Here is a 23365-nt window from a genome sequence, read left to right as displayed (position 1 = left end):
TTCTATTTTGTTCTTCTTGTGCCCTGTCCTGTTTTTGTTTGGGGGTCCTCCTGGGCTCCTTGCCACCGGGTGGGGGTTGCGTTCATTGAACGCCGCCTTTACTTGTTGATCTTGTTTATCATATATTATATTCTTTTTCTTGTGTCTTTGACAAAGTGCATTAAAGTATTTTAAAAATGATTTACAACTAGAAATATGTCGTAACTCCACGAAGTTCAATGTCGTTTATCTATTCAATATTACCACATCTTTTATATACAAAAGTCAAGGCCCTGAAACTATTCAGTATTAACCTTTTGCAAATTGCATATTGCATATTTGTAGCCGAGATAATGATTAAAATTGTTTTTCAAGTTCAAGGAGGATACTTTTCTTGCATATCAGATTGGCGTTTCCGTGAGTTTTACCCATGCCGAAAATTTCATCTGGCATGGGGGATTCCAGATGAGTCACGTGCTGTACAATGGAACGGTTAGGATGACGTCATTTTACCGTTATGAATGAAGTTGTAATTCATACGTTGTTGTAAGAAAGTAGTTACGGTTGTTATGATATAAATTTTCATTGAAAATAAAGATTAGGAATTTAAAATATAATGGAATATGGTAGAATATGCAAGAAAAAACATCTGACATATGTTTGCGGTTCGGATCGGAATATCCGTCCCTCGGTCACCCGCCCATGGGCGGAACTCGGCAAGCCACGTTAAACCGCAAAATATGACAGATATTATTAGTCAAAAACATTTGATCATGACCAAAATAGAACTTGAATCGTATTTTCTGGTAAAATACCAGCACATGCAATATCAACCTCGGGCATAAATGCCTACAAAAGATATAACAGAAACTGTTTTTTTTTCTTATTTTTCTAAGTTCAAGAAGGTAAAAATCATCGGATCATAACTAAATCCGAACTTGATATATATTTTCGGGTAAAACCTGCACATATGATTTCAACCTTATACATACATTTCAAAAATCTAAGATTGCGGAAACTGAAAATTTCTATTTCTTCTAATGTTCAGAAGGGATAACTTTGTTTAAAATCATCGAACCTTGACCAAATTCAAACTTGACCTAAATAATTATATGATGTATCTATATGTCAAATTTTAGTTGACGGTATATAACTGTTGGAGAGATAATGAACGGAAACTGAATTTTTTTTTCAAAGTTCCAGAGAGATAACTCAAAAATCATCGAACCATGGCCAAAGTCGAAATTGACCTGCGCATTTCTTTGTCATGTTCATAGCTTGAATTTGAGAAGTATGTGTACAACAGTTGGGGAGATAATGAACAAAAACTGAAGGAAACTGAAATATTCTTCTTTTTTTCACAGTTCAAGAGGGATAAATGTGGACAAAATTATCGAACTATGATCAAATTCGAACTTTACCTGCACATTCCATATCTTAAATTCTTAATTATGAGTATAATGTGTACATCTATTGGAAAGATAATGTTCGAAAGATGAAAATGTCTCTTTGTTTTCACATCCATACGTTATTTTTTGTTTTTAATGTGAAAAATGAAAATTTCTTTTGATTTCCAAAGTAATAGGGGGATAACTCTGCCACATCCTCGAACCATGACAAATTTCGAACTTGAACTGTTCATTACTTGAAATATCTATATGTCCAATTTCAGTTGAATGTGTAAACCTTTTGGGGAGATTATGAACGGAAACAGAAAATTTCTGGGTTTTTTTATTGTGTTTTTTTTTTTTTGTCTTTTTTCTGTTTTGTTTTGCTTTTTTTCTTTCTTTTCAAAGGTGGAGGGATATTACTCTGCCTAAAATCATCGAACCATGACCAAATTCAAACTTGACCTGTGCATTAATATGACGCATCAATATGTCAAGTTGAGTTGAACTTGACGGAAACTAAAAATTTCTTTAAGTGACATGAATTTGTTGAAAATCATAGGACCATGACCAATTTCGAACTTGACCTGTATTTTCCCATGAAATATCTATATGTCGAATATTTTGAGTGAGTAGAATATGTACAACTGTTGCCAATATAATGAACGGAAACTGGTGATGACGGAATGATGGAGTGAAGGAATGACGGAATGACAAAATAGGGTAACACTATATGCCTCAGCCAATTTTTTGGCGATATATAATGTGATGCTGAATTTGATTAACAGGAGATCACGTTTGTCAGGAGTTGTATTCTGATACGTATAGCGGATAAATTACACCTTTTTCATAACCAAAATATTAAATCAAATGTTATTTTAAATTTCTGTTCTAGGTGTTTGGTTAAATATATAGGAAGTATTATTCCAGTATATTCAAGTTTGTCAGTATATTTTTGATATTTTGAAACTCCCTAAGGGTCATTTGATGCATGAAACTTTAAGGCTAAATACACAATCTAAAAATTCATTATCATATTTTTTAATCCTTTCGTGGGGTATTGTAATAATTCCATGGTTACTTTTAACAACTTGAAGCAACTTTTAAAGATTAACTGTCTGTTTAAGTCCTGAACACGGGATGTTTTTTGTATATATAAATGCTCCCACTCGGACGCCCAAATAAATTCTATCAAGGTTTTGGGCTTACACCAGACAGTAAAACTTTTTATATGGTAATAAAGCCGATCTTTTGTGTGCTTCTTTATCATTTTGATAATCTAATGATTTCTTAAAATAAAAATATATTTTGAATTTTAATCGACGTAAACAGTCTTATTTTGAGCATTTTAAAAGTGTGCAATGACGAAGTATCGTACCAAGGTCGGGCGTATTCTTAAAAATAATGTTTACCGATAGCCTAACGACTGTCGTTTAAATCAAATGTTGTTATATGCAGTGTACATATATTTTAAATCACTACTGTATGTAAATATGATCAAGTTCAGAAAATGTAAATTGTGCACGGGATGTTTTTTTTATTTATAAATGGTCCCACTCGGACGCCCAAATAAATTCTATCAAGGTTTTGGGCTTACACCAGACAGTAAAACTTTTTATATGGTAATAAAGCCGATCTTTTGTTTGCTTCTTTATCATTTTGATAATCTAATGATTTCTTAAAATAAAAATATATTTTAAATTTGAGTCGACATAAACAGTCTTATTTTGAGCATTTTAAAAGTGTGCAGTGACGAAGTATCGTACCAAGGTCGGGCGTATTCTTACAAATAATGTTTATCGATAGCCTAACGACTGTCGTTTAAATCAAATGTTATTATATGCAGTGTACATATATTTTAAATCACTACTGTATGTAAATATGATCAAGTTCAGAAAATGTAAATTGTACAAAAGCCTGATACAAGGGGGTCATACGATGCGCGCGCATTCTCTAAATTCTGATACAGCGAACACTTTATCAACCGGTATTTTGAACAAATACCAGTTATTTAAAACAACCAGAATAGATTAAAATTTAATTCGTTCTCCTTACTTCTAGTTTCAGTATTCCAAATGCATTGACATAACTCTTCTCTTTCTCGTCAGTATTTTGCGTTGAATGCGATTTGAATTCTGGATACTACGTACACCTGGTGTTAAATTGTTACAGAAATTGAGAAATTGTCGATTTATCTAAAAGTTTCTGACGACTGGAAGTTAGTTTATTTATTGTTGAATCTATTTCAAACATATATTTTCAGTTTCTTTTTCTGTTTCCTTTGTACGAAAAAAATTTCTTAAAACACATTTTTAAAATAGACATTATGATACTGCGTACACTCTAACAAATGAAAATACTGCGTTCACAGTTATGCGTTATTTATTGTACTCCTTCAAAAAGACTTGAGTTGAATATTTTTATAAATTTGTTTACTCATTTATTATTTATGTAACACTCTTACCTGATAAAAGATTTTCTGACACTGAATTGAAACATAACTAAGTTTTTTACAGTCAAATTTACATCTCATTTTAAAAATTAAATCTATGCCGACATGTTGCTTTTTTTTATTTTTTTTTTAGTATCATTTATTTACATATACGATATACGGAGCGTCGTATCTTACATTATTATAGAAAATGTAAATAGAAAGTGAATTTTGTCCATTAATGTCGTATTCACGACCTCTAGTTTCTATTGGTAAACCTATTATGGTTATTTATCAAAATCTTTAATATCTTAAACTTCTATTTAATCTTTAACATTACCACGAGTTGTTTATGTAGTTGTTGAATACCGGTAGAATTATTTTTTTCTTTATTTCCTTTTGCCCTACACAGCATGCGCATGCACGGAATACAACATCCGTTTCTATAGAAAATTCGTATCGTAAAATGAACTTAATGCTCTTAGGCAAACAAGTTGTTAAAAGTGAAACTGATATGATTTCAATCTTGTATAAAGTAAGCAAAGAAAATAAATTTCAGGGTGGTTAAATGAGGAAATAGATCTTGACTTTGAGTGATCTGTGCTTTTAATTAACTTTTGTCCATTTAAGGGTAAATTGTGAGTGAATAGGTGAAAGTAAAAAATAAGTTTTCATATTTCCATAATTCTTTTCAATTGCATGAATTATAAATATCTCACATGGCTCAATGCAAGTTTTTTAAATGTCCATCTAAATTTACCTATATAACGTTCAATTTATAAAAATAGTGGAACAGTCTTAGTTTAAACATATTTTATTCGTCCCATAAGCATATTTACATACATGATATTAACAATCAATACAAGAAAAGGATTAGACTGGAAGCAACCTAAGGCTTATATCATAGTTTGTGGACTGGTTGATTGGTTCATTTTGTCTGGGGTTTACATATTGTGACGAAGGAGAAAGGGGTAGCGATATAAATATCATATTTAGATGCTCGTTGATTGGTTATTTTTTTCTGGAGTTTCAAATTGTGACATCAGGGATAGTGTTTTTATTTTTGATTATGATACAAAAGAGAAAGAACATCAAAACACTCGGCAATTAGATTTATACTTGGGGGCTACGCCCCCTCGTACAAATCAGATATCCTCGTGTTTCGATGCTCTTTCTATTACTTATAAAAGTATTTACACAAAGTACTATAAATACATGTGCTAAATAAGGCGAAAACAGATGTCGTTTGTTGACTAAGCCTTTTTCTATTTTAGGCAGATTTATATTTCATCATAACCATTTACCGATCAACTCTTTGTCAATCAATATTATAATAGTCAGTCTTTTAAAACATACAGCCAATTCTTCTAAACTTGACAATAAAAAATGAGCATAATGTCATTTTCATATGGCACGGTATGGAGTTTATATGCGTAATAATATAAGTTTGAAGGCTGTAGGCCTACAGACAGTTGAACGATTTATCGTGCTATGTGTATAACACAGAGCAAACTAAATAAAGATGTATCTCTAGAAAACTTTAGTTGAACTATATTGTTGCTGGTTGAATGTGTCATCTTCTCAGAGTTTCTAATAGTAACGTTCTTTATTTAAAGGCTTTTCTGTTTGTTGGAAAATGGTATTCAAATCTACCCTTTGCACCAACATTTTGAGAATAACAAATATTGAAAACATTGATTAAGTTCTTTGTTTTCTTTTTTAATTTTCAAGCGAAATACAGTGTATTTACAGTGAATTCTAACACTAACAGCAGTTCTCACTATTGATTATAAAAGAACAGAAATTGTGTGCTATGACTGTCGACGTTCTATATTTAGATATGTGATAATCGGACATGTGACGTAACCACTAAAAATCCGACGTGCTGAATGTACGGAAAAAAATCAGGCGCAATTTGCTTAACATCAGGTACAGCAGCATTTTTGTTGATGTTGTGTTAGAATCGAAATAATATATCCAAATCGGTGATTTTATAGCTTGATAACATTGTATGTGAGAAGTTAGCAGTGAACAGTGAGCTAAGCAAAAGGGCATAACAATTCATATAGGGAAATCAATGATCTGCTGGCTAAGCAATCTAGCGGGACATTACAAAATATAGTGTACAATGCTCTGTTGGAATGCTCAGATGGCTACGCAATCTAGCAGGGCATTCTTAAATATAGTATAAAATTGCTCTGCTGAAACGCTGAGCTGACAGAGAAATCTCGCATGGCATAATTGAATATAGTGTAATAAGTTTTCTGCTGGAATGTCGAGCTGGCAGATCAATCTAACGGGAAATTCCTTAAAAGAGTTTATAAAATGCTAAGCTGGAATGCTCAGCCGGCAGAGCAATCCAGTAGAGCATCCTGAAATATAGAATTAAAATGCTCTGCTAGAATGCCGAGCTGGCAGACAAATATAGCAGGGCATTTTTTAATATAGTATGAAATTGCTCTTCTGAATGCTGAGCTGCTTAGGAAATCTAGCAGGGCATTCCCAAATATAGTGTAAAATTGCTCTGTTGGAATGCTCAGCGGGCTGAGCAATCTAACGGTTATTTCCAAATTATTGTATAGAAATGCTCTGCTGGAATGCTCAAATGGCATACCAATCGAGCAGAACATTTTGAAATATAAAGTAAAAATGTTAGCTAAAGCTTAGGTGTCAAAGCAATATAACAGAGCAATGCTATGCTGGATTGCTAAGCTGGCTAGGCAATCTAGAAGGGCATTCCTAAATAAATTGTAAAAATGCTCTGCTAGAATGCTCGGCTGGCTTAGCAATCCAGCGGGCACACCAAAATATAGTTTAAAAATGCTCTGCTAAGCTAACTAGACAATCTAGCAAAGCATTCCGAAATACGTGTTAAGTGTAAAAATGCTCTGTTGGAATCCTAAGCTGGTTAGTCAATCTAGCAGGGCTTTCCTTCATATAGTGTGAAATATGCTCAGCTAAGCTAGGCAATATAGCAGGGCATTCTTAGATAAAGTATAAAAATGCCTTGCCGAAATGCCTAGCTGGCAGAACAATCTACCGGGCATTGCTAAAAAAAAAGAGACAAAAATGCTCAGCTGGAATGGTCTGCTACCAGAGAAAACTAGCACAACATTCTGAAATATGCTCATAGAATGCTCAGCCGGCAGATAAATATAGCGGAATTTTTGTTGGCATTTGACATCATGACATTTTTATTTATAGGCTCTTCTGAGACACTCGCAGACTGTCCGGAATATTTTGTGTCAATGCAAATTGATGTTTTTGACTTCTAGGGACCTGCCGGCGACTTATGGTTGGACACTCGCAGATTTTCAGGAATATTCAGTGCCAATGGAGATAATGACATTTTTTATTTCTAGCGACCTGCCAGAGTTCTTTTCTCTCATCTGCGACTGATTCTTGGACAGTCGCAGACATTAAGGAATTTTAGTGCCAATGCAGATAATGACAATTTGGACTTCTTGGAACCCTCAAGAATCAAATTTTTTAGTCTGCGATTTATTCTGACTTTCAGGAATGTTTGGTGCCAATGGAAATAATGCAGTTTTTGACTTATAGGGACCTTTAAGAGTCTATTACATTGGCATGCAACGGATTTTGGGACACTGGCAGACTTTCAGGAATTTCATGTGCCTAGATAATAAAAATTCCGACTTCTGGGGTCCATTTCGTTGGCCTGCCGATGGTTCTGAGGCCCTCGCAGGCTTTCATAAATTTTTGATGCAAATGCAGATAATTATATTATTTACTTCTAGGGAACCTTAAGAGTCAATTTCATTAGTCTGCAAATAATTTTTCGATACTCGCAGACTTTCAGGAATTTATGGTGTTATTGCAGATTACAGACACCTGCTATACATATCATTTATGCCCTGTTCATATATTATAATACATATATACATGTATATTGTAAGTAAAACTTTGACTGCTTGTCAAAACAAATACAAAACATTTGTTGTATAAGCTTGACAACATAGTTAATTTAACAAAAATAATTTTAGGAAGTTATAAAAATTGATAATAGAGTCATATGTGACCATACAGCAATAAAGACTTGTCCGGCTTAAAATAGTGACATAGGTACAAAATTCTCATAGTTGGCTTACATGATTTTTCTGTCTTATCCTGTGTCCCTGGCCTGAGCTTGTAGTTCCAATCACTATATTATCACAGTATCAGCAGTGGAGAGATTAACCCCTAGACAACCAGCCCTTGTTAAGAGCAAAAAAAACAAAAATCCTGAAATAAAATATATAATAAATTTGTGATAAAATATCGATGATTATACTTAACATCAAGAAATATTAACATATTTTGTATAACAAGCTACATGGAATGACATTTATAGAATAAAAATAAAACTTCTTTCTAAAATATCGAGATAAAAAATCTCTATTTGCATAAAACATCTGAGATGAGGGAGATGTAAATGATGCACTTAGTTTTATCACAATTATCCTTCTAGATGTGAACCCATATTGGCACCGTTTGATTTTACGTATCTTATTGAATATCTTTTCCTTTCAGTGGGTTCGATTTTAATACACCAAACACCTTAACGAAATACAGTAACTTTTAATCATCTGTCAGAGCACAAACTTGAAAAACTAACTATAAATTAGCTAGGTAGCTTTTGATATGAATTCAATATCCCTGACAGAGATATCACTTTGAAATAACAAAGAAATAAATTGACGGTTACATTTTCTTGTTCACATAGTCTGGAATCATGAGTCTTTCTCCTAGCTGCTCTTAACTTTAACAAACTAACCTGAGATCCTTCAGCATTGAAATGATCCAATGTTGAATTTCTTAAATCTCCACGAATGGAACCATACAGTCTCTGAAATACAAATAACATTTTAAGTTGTACTATATATTGTGAAGTTTTGCCATTCAGCATATCTGTCAGGGCCCTAATTACCGTAAAGTGAACTGAAGCCAAGGCTTTCAGGTAGGAGAATTTCACTTTGTTTTAAATTACAAAAAAAATAAATAGGTGAAAAAATATATTAAATGGGAAAGTGAACTGGGTCAATTTCGGTCCCAAATATCGTGACATGTCTATTGACCACTCAATTTTATTCTTATTCCACCCAGGGAACAGTTCCATATAAGAACAGCAAATTCAGCAATTAACAGTAAATGTTTTATCAAAGAAACTGTGAAACCATAACATGCACTTGAAAGAAATGAACTCTGTAATTTCTTTTAATTTAACTAACAACATTCTATGTGTCTTTTTTATCTTTCATATGGATCAAATTCCTGTAACTTATTACTTTTCAGAGAGTCTTCATTCAAGTAAATTAATACAAGTAAGTTATCCACTTACATTCAAACTGACTTTTTTCAAAGCTACATTGTGTTAATTACTAAAGCTATCACTAAATGTGATTAAAATCCCCGCAAGTCTGCTTCGGAAATGAGGAAGTTACTAGTAACAGAATACCTTGTAAAAGAATTGAAATACGGTAGTGGACAATTAAAAATAGTTGTGGTTCTTGTACGTTGCATTTCCTTTCAATAGGGTTGACCATTGATGAAGTTTTATTGAATTACTCTGTAATAAATCCAAATAGAGTTACGATTCTTGAGCACTTCACTTTCTGTCAATGCGCTTGACAATGGTAAGAAGTTGCATTGAATTCCAAACATTTGTTTTCAAGTTATGCACCGGACAAGGAAAAGGAACAAAGGCCAATAACTCTGTAAATACTGAAGTTGGAGTTATGGTTATTGTACACTGCACTTTCTCTCATAGCGCTTGACCATTGTATGAAATTGTATTGAATTCCAATCGCTAGTTTTCAAGTTATGCACCGGAGAGAAAAAATAACAAAAGGCAATAACTATGTAATTAGTCCAAATAGAGTTATGGTTCTTGAGCATTGCACTTCATTTAACTGCGCTTGACCACTATATGAAGTTACATTGAATTTCAACTTATGCACTAGAGAATAAAAAACAATGGGCAATAACTCTATAATGAGTCAAGAAAGAGTTATGGTTCTTGTGTACTGCGCTTCCTCTGAATATACCTGACCATTGTATGAATTTATATTTAATTCAAACCTGTAGATTTCAGGAAAAGTAACAAAAAGATAATCACTCCATAATTAGTCTGGATAGAGTTATGGTTCTTGTGCACTGCACTTCCTCTTAATCTTATTGTGCTTGATCATTGTATAAAGTTGTATTGAATTCCAACCAGTAGTTTTCAAGTTATGTTCCGGAGGACAAGAAAAAGTAACAAAGGGCAATAACTCTGTAATTAGTCAAGATGGAGTTCTTGTGCATTCCACTTCCTGTCAAAGTGCTTGACGACATTAGTCTTCAAGTTATGCTCCGGACAACGAAAATGCAACGGATCTCTGGACCGACCAATCAACAGACCGACCCACCACCGGGTGACTCCTTTATACCCTTCCCGGGGGTATAAAAATATGAACTTTACTTATATGGAACAGATGGTTGTGGTATTTTGAAGTAAACCGCAATTAAGTGCAAAAATAGTCATTATCACAATGCGCACTAAATTGTATCTATTTATTCAGGAGTCTTTTTCACACAGACCGATTAATAAGGCAGAAAAGCTCAGCACGCTAAAAGTATGTAGTTCGAGTCCTCCATATTACTATATTTTATATGCTGCGATGTCTGTATATATATGAAGACAAGAATAGATATATGAAAGGAAATAGACGAGAGGAAAATGATAAAAAAGTAATCAATTGCATGAATATTGTGCACAATTAAATAGATTCAAGTATGACTAGAAGCCCATGCAGCAAAGATTTATGCACCTTGATATTTTTGATAGTCTAACCAACTGACGCATGTAAAAAAAACAACAAAAAGAGTTATTGGTGTGACAACAGAAGTTACCCTATTCTTAAATATCAATGATATAAGGATAATGTATGCAAAATGGACATGTTTATATTTTCCGTCAATACATAGTGTTTAAATGTTTGAACTTTGATGTGTAAAACCAGCGGTCCAGGTTAATAAGGACACTACTGGTCGGGGACCATCAACCAAACACTTTTTGAACATTTTTCGTACAGATTTCATAATTATTAACCTAGAGACCAAAAAATTTGACAAATTTCAGCAAGATTATTTTCCTAACACGCAAACTTGTTTGTTTATATCTGATTGTATTGACACCTATATCTAAGACTCGTCAAGGAGGGTATCAAAATTAACTAAATTGTCTACACTACAGTACCATCACGTGTCCGGACATTTATGTACATGACGTGATTTAATTCAGAAAAAGGCTTGGGTGTTTTGATTTTTGACATTTAACATGATAAACAATATTTCAGCAACATATGCTGAAGTTTTCGAATTCTATTATTTACTCTGCAAATGAATATAGCTGATATATGAGGTCAGGCATTGCTTTCTTAATCCCCAAATTTCAACGAATAGCCATTTAAATATTACCATTTACGGAGGTTGAAATAAATAGAGGATATTCAAGTTTTTTTCTATAAATACATGATTTATTTTCATCGAGTGGTATGAAAATAATTATTTCATGAGTGGCGGTAATTTTCATGCCACAAGATGAAAATAAATCATGTATTTATAGAAAAAAACTTGAATTTTCTGTTTATTATAAACATTTTTCTCTTTTTTGACATTAAAATTTATAAGACTTTCCCTTTAATTTTGTGTACTAGCAGAATTTAAAAGAAAGTAGTCCGGCAAGACACCAGTGAAATACGGAAAATATGTTTCACTGCAGTGAAAAATAAATTTTTAGAGTGAAAATACGGAAAATGAAAATACGCATTTTATTTCATCAATATCTCTCAATATTTCATTTATAAGTATATAATAAATTTATTTACTTACTTTGGAAGAAACATGCATTTATTGTTGATAAAAAAGTGATTGACAACCACTGATCAAAGAAAATACAAAATTTAAGCATTTTCGGGGTCGTCCGGGTTTTGTGGTTGTCCAAAACCAGTAAATCAGGCTGATCAGAAGTGCACATCATCTAAATATAACTTACATGTACATGTGTGTATGAAAAACAGATAGAGAATTTTAAGGAGGATATAAATTTATTTAATCAATTTTAAGATCATACAATTTTAAACATTTACAGCTAAATCTATGTATAGCTAAAACGTACCTTTTCTGTAACTGTGTACAATACAAATGGCGTATCTTATGTAACGGGCAGCTACTTTACTGTGCAATAAAAACTTCGTTATTAAAGCACTAGGCAAACCTGCAGATTATGACTGCATATTAAAGCTGCTAGCCTCCAGATGAGCCAAAGTATCTTAAGAAAATCAATACTGAGAAAAATGTACTCACATTTTAAGAAAGGTAAAAACATTTAAGACCCAAGATAATTTTTACATGTTATGTGCAGTTTAAGACTGATTTTGCAGTATTTTATCACCATATTTCCACTGCGTTACTAACGCAGAAGGGGCTGTTTTTGCATATGTTGACCACTTTTTGGTATTTTTCTTGGATTCTAAGTGCCGATTGCAATATCTAAATTACTTTATTTGTTCATCTCACAATATTTTACTTTTAAATAAATTTCCAAAATTTTCATGAAAATTAAAATGAATCTGGAGGCGTGCTGCTTTAAATACACAAAGTTTTTATTAACATACATTAGATAACCTAAGATTAAATTTTCTTGATTTTTGTCTTTGTTTCATGTTTAATGACATTAATGAAATAACGTGGCACACAGTCTATATATTAAGAATTGCTGTTAATAAGTACCCATATGTCACCTCACGTTCATTAAAGTCAGGATCAATCAAGATCTATAATGTATTTCCATTGTGTTAAGTAAAAAGTTTTCATTCAATATTATCTTTAAAATGAACTTTAGATGGCATTAAATTAAGAATTCATAATTACTTTACAAGAAACGAAATATGAACGTAGATAGATCCACACATGTATCTTAATTATGATCCAATAATCAATAAGCATTGAACTTTTATTGTTAGTCCATAACTCTATCCCATTATGCGGTTTTTTTCATTGCAAATCAGCATGTTTTTTCAATTTGTATATGAAAGTCGAAAATAATACGTATAAGTTAAAAAGTGAATAAAAACAGAATTATCTAAATCAGAACCTGATAATTTCTGTGTAAAAACTAGGTCTGATGACATGCATAAGGTCACTAAATTCGGTGCATATACTTAGCGTGTCAATTACTTATAGTGCTATATAATATGGTGGCTGATTTTGGTACATTGCGCGTTGCGTTGTCGATAACGACACACGTTGCGTGTGTCGTTATCGACAATGCAACGCGCAATGTACCCTATCGTTATCGTTTTTTCGTCTTGTCGCTGGCGACAACACGACAAAGCGCCAAACGGTGCATTGTCGCGCTGTCGTCTTGTCGTCCTATCTCTAGCAAAACGCGCCAAACGGCGCATCGGCGTGCATACAATTTGTTATTAAAATTAAATTATTAACTTTTTCTTAAAGATTTGCTAATGGAAATTAGAGGTAAAACTATTTCATATGCTAGCCAAAAGAATAATGATCAATATTGGTGGAAGTATTTTGGAATCATTTTATGATTTCTATTATAAAACGGCAGATGATTTTTTCTATTGTTTTCATCATCCTTGACCGAGTGGTTAAGATCGATGACTTCAGCCTACTTTGGATTCTTCTATGTGAGGAAGCCATCCAGGGACACGCTTTACTCACATTTCGTACTCGATTATAACAATGTATATAGAATGGTAGAGAACCCATAGCTATTTTATGTTGAAATATTTAGAGGATATTTGTTTGTTTGTTTTTAAGTGAATATGTGATATATCTCCCTGAAAATTGAGAAAACTGGCTATGTTGTCGCAAGTAAAAATGTGTTGTTTTTTTTAACTCATTATGAAATATTTAGCTTATTCACGTAACCCACATATTGTTTTTTTTACTTATTTATAATTTAACTGATTGATCATACTTTCACGACTAAAGGTGATATGGGGTACCAGTATATTTGATTACAGAACAATATGGTAAAATACTTTTGCTAAGCTGATAGGATGACTCTATATTCATATTTCTTTTTTTCTTTTTAATAAATGTCATTTTTGATAAAGCAACATTATCCTTTCCTTTCTTCAACTGTACAATTCTAGAGCCACTTTCAACGTTAAAGAATATAAGCAGTCATGTCCGTATCTTAAATTCTTATTTTTCTTCATAGAAGATGTCAGTCTTATTTATGCAAGTTTTAAGTCAGCAAATTTTAAACGTAACTTTACGTAAAAAGTTCTTCTAACGTACGCAATATTTTATTAACACGCTTTTTCCTCAACTTTACGTAAAAAAATCAGATTAAAATTTACGTAAATCTTAAGTGTAAGTACGTTAGTAAAACGGAACGTCGGCAGTTCTACTCAGGTGCCCCGTTCGAGCCTGATATAATTCACGTACGGGCGCCAGAAGTATTATTCCACCAGTAAAGCTGGAAAGTAAGCCATGTGATATGTACTGTGTTGTTGTAAAATTAAACCCAAAAAATATAATCAAAGTATCGTAATATGCATTGCAGTATGGATTGTCTGCTGCGCAATACATCGCAATACGGGTTTCAAAATGTTGTTGCACCCTATAAATTTCATCACTAAAAGCCGTCATTCTGGTTTTTCTGGCTAGCTGGAATAGCAAAAGCTCGTTATTGTAACTTATATGAACTTACATAATGAAATAAACCAATGGTCTCTTGTACAGGTTTTACTGTATCTTCTCTGGCTAGCCCGTTCAGCCGGAACCGGATTCCGGCTAGCCGGAGTAGCCGGAACAGCCGGACTAAACGAAAATTTGTTCCGGCTGCTCCGGCTGCTCCGGCTGTCTGGCTAACTTCACGCACATGATAAAATGAGACAGATCGAAAATATTTAGTAGGTGGAAAATAGTTCCATACTTTTTTATTGAGAATCAAATAAAACTGATGTAAAATTGGCTATACGAACTAAGAACACCATCTGTGAAGTCATCAAGCAGTGACATGTTTCATCTGTTTTGCTATTTTTTGGTAAAAAATAAACATCTTTATCTTTTAAAATTTAGAAGAAAAGTGTATTTTGTACGTTTACTACATTTTTACTTTGATAAAATGTTAGCCTCATTAACACATCAATCTTACAAGGACAATTAAAATGTTAAAGGTGTTTCTCATTGTCCTAAGTTTAAACAATAAATGTCGGAAAAACTTACCATATCATTTTACAGACGACAAAAAGTGGAAAAAAAGTTATAAATAAGAACACCCTTCACGTCAAGAAAACCAAAACTTGTCACATAGAGTGAGAAAAAAAATGCATATATTGTCCACTTTTTTTTTCTTTTTCTTGTAAAAATAATTTTAAAAATGTAAAAAGTTTTAAAAATAAAAAAAAAAAACTTTTAAAAAAAATTTTTGAAAAAAAAAGTTTAAAAAACCTAAAAAAAAAAGTTTTTTATTTTTTAAAAAGGGAACAAAAAATTTAAAAATTTTTTTCCCTGGTTTTTTATGTCTTGCAAATCAAATGTCACGTTTTTGTTATTATATTTGCAGGTATTTGATGCTATAGTCGTGTTTATATCGTTTGTAGTAGATCTGGTGTTACTAAAAGGTCTGATGAACCTCAAGGTCCAAGATGCAGTGTTTATCCTGACCTTTCTTCTACCATGGAGGGTGATTCGTGTAGTCAACAGTCAGTCTCCACAATTCTAATTCTATAAATGTTTCTTATTTTAATTTTATGTGCAGAAATTTAAAAAAAATTTCGTTTTTTTTTTAAAATCAAAATAAATAAAAAAACCTAATTTATAGAAAATCATGTCTTTTTAATTAAAATTAAGCAAAAAAAGCCAATATTTTTAATCGCGACCCTTAATCAGCTAAAACAATTTTAAAATTCTTATTTTAAAGTAAAAAAATCCCAATTAACATAATAATTAAATTATTTAATTACAAAACAAACAAAATAAAACTTTTACAAACAAAAAACTTTCCCAGGTCTGATTGTTGCGGTCCTAGATCACGAGCACTTCCGGTTGAAGATGTTATACCAAGAGAAGAAAGCCGTCACAGCGGAATTGAAAACATTGAAAGCCAAAGAGAAAGGTTGGGATGTAAGTATCGTGATGATTCATGTCATTATTGTCATGTGTTTGTTGTGACCATAAACTGCTTATCATTATGTTCTATGGTGTAATTTTCACGTCAGTATGACAATTTTCATTTCAAATGCTATGTCAAAGTTAAAAGATGCGGATTCGGTGTGATTCAAATACTAATAATCTACACGCTTTCTTTACGATAATTCTTAAAATAAATACTTAAATTTACTCGATATATCGAACATTTTTGAAGTTAATTTTCAATTAACCTAGGCGAACATTTCAAACTGTATCAGTATTATCATATTCTGAAAACGTTGAAAATATTCAATTACGGCAGGAAATATCTGTGAAGTATGGTGGCTGACTGGAACACGTTTGTGCGTCGTATTGTCGCCAACAGCGCGTTTTCAGACTTTCGTCTTGACGTCCTGTCGCTAACGATGCACGCCAAAAGGTGCGTTGTTGTGCGGCGTGTTGTCACGATGTCACATTGGCGCTAGGCTCAAATCGAAGGATTGGGTATTCGCCTCACGATAACGCGTCATTTGGCGTGCTTCTCTAGCGACAGGGCGACAATACGACAGTGCGACAACGCGCTGTTTGGCGCTTTTCGCTAGCGACAAGAAGAAAAGACGAAAAGGCGATAACGATATAGGTTGTCGCTATCGACAACGCAACGCGCAAATCAGCCATCATAGAGATCGGGTTTGCCGATGAAAAGCATCGACTTAAAAATAATGTTGACAAACCATACTCCGTTCACTTCTGTTTGAATATATGTCTTTAAGTGAATTTGTGGCTTTCAAAAATTCACAGTAACAATATTTTTTTTAAATCAAACTTGTCCCCACTTTTACCTTCTTTTATTTTGTATCGTGTTGGCATATTTCTAAAAATCTCACAATTTTCTGATTCTGAACTTTCTTCTTACATTTTAAGTTTCATCTAAAAAAGATAGAGCACTTTTGCGAGAGTGAAGGAATCCCTAAATGGAAAATTCGGCAACACACTGGTAAGTGCCTCTATTCAAGAAATGTTAAAATTACATTACTACTAGTCATTTGATAGATGTTTATTTAAATAATTTTGTCTTCCAACTTTGGCAATGTTTATAGTCATAACTATATTGGCAATTTCTTTGTTCTAGAATGCTCATATATGTTTTTGTAAATTAGCGCATAAAAACATATCATACAATTGTTTTTAGCTATGGGGAGAAAACAATCAACAATAACAACAATGGCTTCGCTAGCATTAAATGGTTTCCTAAAAGGAATGGTAACAAGTCCATCAGACAAGATCTTGTTTGAGAGAACGCTTGCACAGAGTTCACAGGATAACTCGAGTCTCGGAATAATAACAGAGTCTGATACTACGGAGGACAATAATGACGACGATATTACAGAAATTTCGATATCTGTTCCTACAGGAAATGAAACGTGTCCAGTGACGTCAGAAGGAAGCGGAAATTACGACAGTATCTCGGGTCTCGTGATGATTGAAAACGGCCATACGGAAAACAAGCATTTAGGCTTAGATGAAGGTCACATGCAAGTGTCACCCGAGCATGGCATACGTAAAAATGAGTCGCGAAAAAGTGTTACTTTTCTGCCAAAGGAGAAAAAGCCGTTGATTAGAAAACAGGCATCATTCGATGATTCTAAAAGTGATGATGGAAACTTTACAGGCTGGAAGTAATGTTTCTTACAGATATAAAACTTTAAATAACCATATTGGAACCATTTTATAAGAAAATGGATAGACAAAGAATTCTGTAAATTATTGGTGCTTTTTTACATCTTAACGAGAAGAGCTAAATGAATAATGTTTTCAGTGTTGGGTAATGACTACATTGTATGTAACTTAAAGGTATAAAACTTGACTGTCACCTGTATGTATCCATGTTCATTGTGATAAAATAATGCGTGATATACCAAGATGAATATTTAGTGAGGAAGTATCAGGCCATGTTACGTATATATATACTCAGCATTTAAAAGAGTAAAAAAACAGCGCATAATTATATCTAACTGTTAGTCATGTTGCTGTTAAGAGAGTTTCCTGACCTTGTGTCCAAGAATATTTATTATTTTTACCTAATGCCTTCTATAAATACAAATTCAATATTTACAACTGTTTAATTGAACCGCTGAAATTCTTGGCATGCGCAATGATGAAATGAACTGTTCACTTGACCGGTCAACATTTATTTTCTACTGTTACACCCATGTCGACGTCATCGGGTATTTCTATTAACGCCGCCGGTCTCTATTCGGTCTCTGGACGTCGCTCAGCTCAATATACGGTTGTGTTTCGTTTAAACAATTAAAACAGTTGCACAATGTTATGTTGTATGTTGTTGCAATATATTTTGCAGTTTAATTGCAAAGTATGTCCCGCTCCTTTCACCCTTATGTCCGCTCTAGGTTTTTTGAGTGTGTCGGGGCCGCGTCCTGTGAACGTTGCCTTTGCCTTGTTGATCTTTATTCTTGTTTTTTAGGTATTAAATAGTTATTTCATTGGTGTTTGTGGAACAGTAAACTGTCGTCCCTCGTTATTAAGGATGAGATTTGGAACTGTTGCAAGAGAGGCCGAATCTCATCCTTGGCACCTCAGCTGTTTCTCAGACAATTATGAAATAATTGTATATTGCATTCAATAAAACTTTCTTTAAAGTTATTGTATAGAAATTTCGTTATATGAAATAAATACATACTGACAACAGTTACAGGGAGGAAATAGTGACATATGTAATCATTGTTATGAACTTAAAGATCCTGTAACACATTTTTTTCATGGTTTTATTTCATAAATATGATGCTCAAATTAAGATTTGTCTATATTGTAAGTTCCAATAGGCATTATTTATAAAGATTTGACCCAATTTAACATTTCATGTAAATAAAGGTAGGTAATTAGAAATTTATTTTCTATAAATTCTAAGTCAAATTTTTCAATAAGAAATGAATGCATGTAATTTATTGTTTAAATATAATGTGCACAAATATTTGCAGTACATATTTTACATATTCTTCGATGTTTGAAAATTGTTTTATTTGTATATAACTGTTTGCAAGTGTGGTATACACACAGTAACAATATCAAATAATGCAAGATACCAAAATTTACGAATTTAAATGTCATCCGTGCAATGGTATAGCCTGATACAATTTTAAAAATCGTTTGCCAAAACTTATGTATAACTTATTACTTTTATATAACAAAAAACTAATTTAAATAGAATTAATTACTTCTCAACGCACTGAAATGCTATAGGGTTTGTAAGCGAACAGCATGGATCCTGATGAGACTGCGCGGAAGCACAGGCTGGTCTGGACCCATACTTGTCGCAAACGCACTATGTTGGTTTTGTCGTGACGCGGCTCATTAATCATTTTCTAGTTAATCTACTAAGAGTCCCTTTGCTAGACAAAGTTTACTCAGCATCATGCCTGAGTAACATATTATAAAGCGTCATCTACTGAAAACCAAATCTGAAAAATTTACAAATAATTGGAGAGCTAATTCAAATATTGATATAAAAAAAGATCTATAGCACGCAGTAGGGTTCTATCTCTATAAATTGGTTTGCAGCGCGCTATAAAACCATTACAGACGTTTTCAAATCAGAGAATACAATTTAATAACGGAACTCTTAAAACAGTTGACAGGCACCTTCATTTTTATATCTTTAATTGGATTAGGGAAGTATTCGCCACCGTGTTATACCTACATGTTCATCAATCGCATCTTCTCGTCCCTTTCCGTCAAACTTCGAGTAATTATAAATTATGAATAATAGCCGAGGTGTTTCGATTGCATGTTCATAGAATCGAAAGTATTGGTAACTAAGGGATGTACGTCACCCGGTATTATAGCTTCATTAGGATATAGATCACGAACTGAAATGGAGATCGCACCAGAAAAGCAAGAATGGTCAGAACAAAAAGAAGAAGAGGGCATTGATGAGGTTAGCTTCGGAGATAGCACCGGCGAATGTGATTTAACTTTAAAAATTGAGGACAAAAAGATCTACGTGTGTAAAGCCGTGTTGTGTTTAGCGTCACCTGTGTTTAAAGCAATGCTGAAAACAGAGGTCAGAGAGAAAGGTCAGGCAGAAATTGAACTACCAGAAAAGAAGTATGAAGATTTCGTAGAGTTCCTGTGCTGCGTTTACCCAAACAAACTGAAACTTATAACAGGTGTGTATCTTTTATATTGATTCAAATTCTTTCCTGTACTTAAGAATAGTTGACAGTTATTCTTTGATCGATTTACTTACAAATTATCTTGTAATTTAATTTTTGTACGGTGATACACTGCCAGATCACGGTCGGTAGATAACATTTATTTTTCGAAAATTGGCCCGTTTCCGGAACATTCTATTTGAATTCTGCAATTATTCATTATACTGGTTGAAAATCCTGATTTGAATATTGATTTATCCATCAACCTATAAATGTAGCTGTCATGTGAATTATTGAAAAAAGGGAAAAAAGCATTTACGTAGTGTAATTCTTCATAGCGAATATAATAGCCATTAAAGCGAACATAATAGCCATTCATAATTAAAGGATTGCAGTCATTTTTTTCTTTAGAAGTTAACAATAAAAACAAAATGCTTAAAGAGTAATTATTTTTTAAAATGTTACTTTTGTTTATTAAATAGTTAAAGGATGAACACTGTTTGACTTATTAATGACCAACATGTCTTTGAAAAATTATGTGCTGTTACGAATTGCAGTCAACCCAGCCCGGATGGTCAATCTGGCCTCAAGTCCACCCAGTTCCAAGTCAGCCTTGTCTCTAGATGGGTCAGTCCGTCCTTCAAACTAAAATTGGTTGATCAAAATGGGCACGTAGAAAATAAAGAATTTAGGACCGGATTATCCAGATCGCCTAGGGACCGTATTGATTAACTTGGTGAGACCGGGTTGACTTGTTACTGATATCAAAGGATTGTGCAAATTATGTCAACCTAAAGGCCACTCTGATCGAGCTAGAGAGTTAGAAATGAAGTTGACATTGACACCCTTATGCCATGTATTGACAAAACATGCAGTTTATTCTTTATACATGTATGTACCTGTATTTTCAAGACAAAAAAAACCCTATTCAAATGAGAAAATTATAAAATTAAAGGATGTTTTTGAAGACAGAAGTCAATTTAAACAATTGTATCATAAAATTCTTGCTCATGTTGCCCCTGATTTACCACATATAAGCTTAATGTCAATTCGGTAAACGTATGTAACTAAACCCCAATGGCATACATCAAAAATTAATGTCTATTTTACTTTATTGCTAACGAATGTGTATTGAAGATTCATTTTTACACACAATCGTGTTAAAAATTCTAAACTGTAGTAAAACACACATTTAATCATGTTTTTTTCAGAGACAAATGCATACAGAGTTCTGCCGCTCGTTTTGGAATATCAGGTTAGAATTCTTGAACAAAGAATTCATGAGCTACTTATTCAATTAGTGAACGGAAAACACAAATTGAATAACACAGAGCTATACAGGCATCTACAATTAGCTGAACTATACAATTTAGATGAACTGAAAGATCAGTGTATCGCCTTAGCGTCCGACTTGAGTCTTGACAAAATGGATGATGGTTCGTCTCAGTTTTGTGTCTCGGATAAATCAGTTCTACAAATAAGATACATGGCCTTGCAAAAGAGAGAGAAACTTCTACAAGCCAATGAATTGGATAGGGGAGATGATATGTTTTTATTAAATAACGCCCACAAATTGGTATCAGTACGTAAATCTGCGAGGGCACCATTTGCGGGGGAAGACGTTAGGTACAGTGCTTTAATAAAACAAACTTTGGAGTTTCCATTCGGAATCTGTTCTGACATTTTAAGAGCAATACGGTTATGTGTCCGTTACTTTATTAACGAGACACATTTGCTTGAAAACCTCATTTGCAAACTTAACGCGGAAACAGATGTCGAACTTCAAGCGGTTGAAGGAGAGTTGGAACTTTTGCCAGAACATATTCAAACGTCTTTGAGAAAGTATAACGCGAAGTAGACTATGAAAAAGCAATTAAAACAGATCAATATGAATTTTAACGTCTTTTATTCCGGGGACTTGAAATATACATTTAAAGTCCAAGTTTAAACACATCACTTTTCAATAACATTGTAAAATATGGTAAAACCGAAGGGAAGCTACCTGGTGTGCAACTTCCCACGTAAAATGTACGTCCTTCCCTGGATCGATTATAACAACTACAACTATAATAGAAAATATCGAGAGCTTTTTTGTATATTTCAGACATGAAAGAAACGGACAGTTATGATTCATAATTTGTACAAATACGTATATTTACTAGTACTCTTATATCGCATATTGTTATTTTTTCTTCATCCCAGACATGGTTGGTCAATCGTCAAATTCAATTAAAGTCTTTTTATAAAATGTTTTAATGAAATAAGTGTACAGAACAATGCATAATACAAATAAACAACCTGTTAAATAAAAATCAAAGGGTAAACATTCATTAATCTTAATTAACAGTACTAATGATTAATGTCATCAATGTCAATTATTCTATTGTCAATTAAAGGTCTTTATAAATTAGTAATAAAAAGTGTGGGGGCTATGTCCACTCTATAAAATTAAAGGTATGGGGTTTTGTCCACTCTACAAAGTTCATGTGTGGGGTTTTGTCCACTTTATAAAATTGTATTGTGTGGTGTTTTGTCCGTCTTCCCTCATGCAAATATTGTGTATGTCTTGAGAGAAATATTGTATTGTATTGTATTGTATTGTATTGTATGATTAACAATATCCCCTAAAAGTTTGCTGATTTGTTGTTGTTTATCACTCGTTAGCATCGTTAGAATTTTCTATATTTATAATTATTTTATTAATTATAATTGTATAAAATGGCTATTTGAATATCATTCATCATAAAAACTGATGCAAATGTGATAGAATTTGGATTATCATTACAGATTAAAGAACTTTTCTTCTTAACTAATTGCATTTAAAAGTTAAGAGTCAGAAACTGTTGAACCTAAGACGTTGTTATGTTGATGTAAATCAAATGCTTGTTTAAACTTTTTTGAGCCACTACAACTTATTTATTCATAGAGTTTTTCAAACATATTTGTGTAGTTGCTTTGTATACGCCATATACTTACATTTTGTACATATTTCATATATATTACACATTATAATTATTATTTTGTGAAATAAAGATTGAAAAAAGGTCAATGTTATAGCTCGATTTGATGATTACTTCTCCCTAAATTTCAAAACTTCTTCCTATTTTCCCTGAAGGGAGAAGTCACTTCTTCCTAATTTTCAGTCCAAGGTAGTATAACATGGTTCGCCATGCCATAAGAGCAAATTTATTGCTGAAAAAACATATAGCAGGGGTGTTATGGTCTTTTTGGATCTTTTTACATCA

At 32.9% G+C, this 23365-nt stretch overlaps 2 protein-coding genes across 2 annotated transcripts in view; both read left to right on the top strand.

The window, feature by feature from the left end:
- The window catches only part of LOC132760342 (uncharacterized), a 57677-nt gene extending 38746 nt beyond the window's left edge, over positions 1–18931 (top strand). Inside the window, exons 6-9 of the mRNA XM_060752313.1 lie at positions 15383–15521; positions 15827–15942; positions 16873–16945; positions 17141–18931. Of these exons, the coding sequence (XP_060608296.1) occupies positions 15383–15521; positions 15827–15942; positions 16873–16945; positions 17141–17631 (819 nt within the window). The 3' untranslated portion in view covers positions 17632–18931. The remainder of the gene's footprint in view (positions 1–15382; positions 15522–15826; positions 15943–16872; positions 16946–17140) is intronic.
- Positions 18932–19076: 145 nt separating this feature from the next.
- On the top strand, positions 19077–23082 carry LOC132760343 (uncharacterized). Its single transcript, XM_060752314.1, has 2 exons — positions 19077–20135; positions 21332–23082. Exons 1-2 carry the CDS (start codon positions 19754–19756, stop codon positions 21976–21978), a joined length of 1029 nt encoding a protein of 342 aa, XP_060608297.1. The 5' UTR covers positions 19077–19753; the 3' UTR covers positions 21979–23082.
- The last annotated feature ends 283 nt before the right edge of the window (positions 23083–23365 follow it).

This window comes from Ruditapes philippinarum, unplaced genomic scaffold (genome assembly GCF_026571515.1).
Source record: "Ruditapes philippinarum isolate M1 unplaced genomic scaffold, ASM2657151v2 ctg32_1_1_1_1, whole genome shotgun sequence".
In the NCBI taxonomy this organism is placed as follows: domain Eukaryota; kingdom Metazoa; phylum Mollusca; class Bivalvia; order Venerida; family Veneridae; genus Ruditapes; species Ruditapes philippinarum.
Note: the sequence above shows the minus strand (reverse complement) of the source record. Positions and strands in the feature narration are given on the sequence as shown.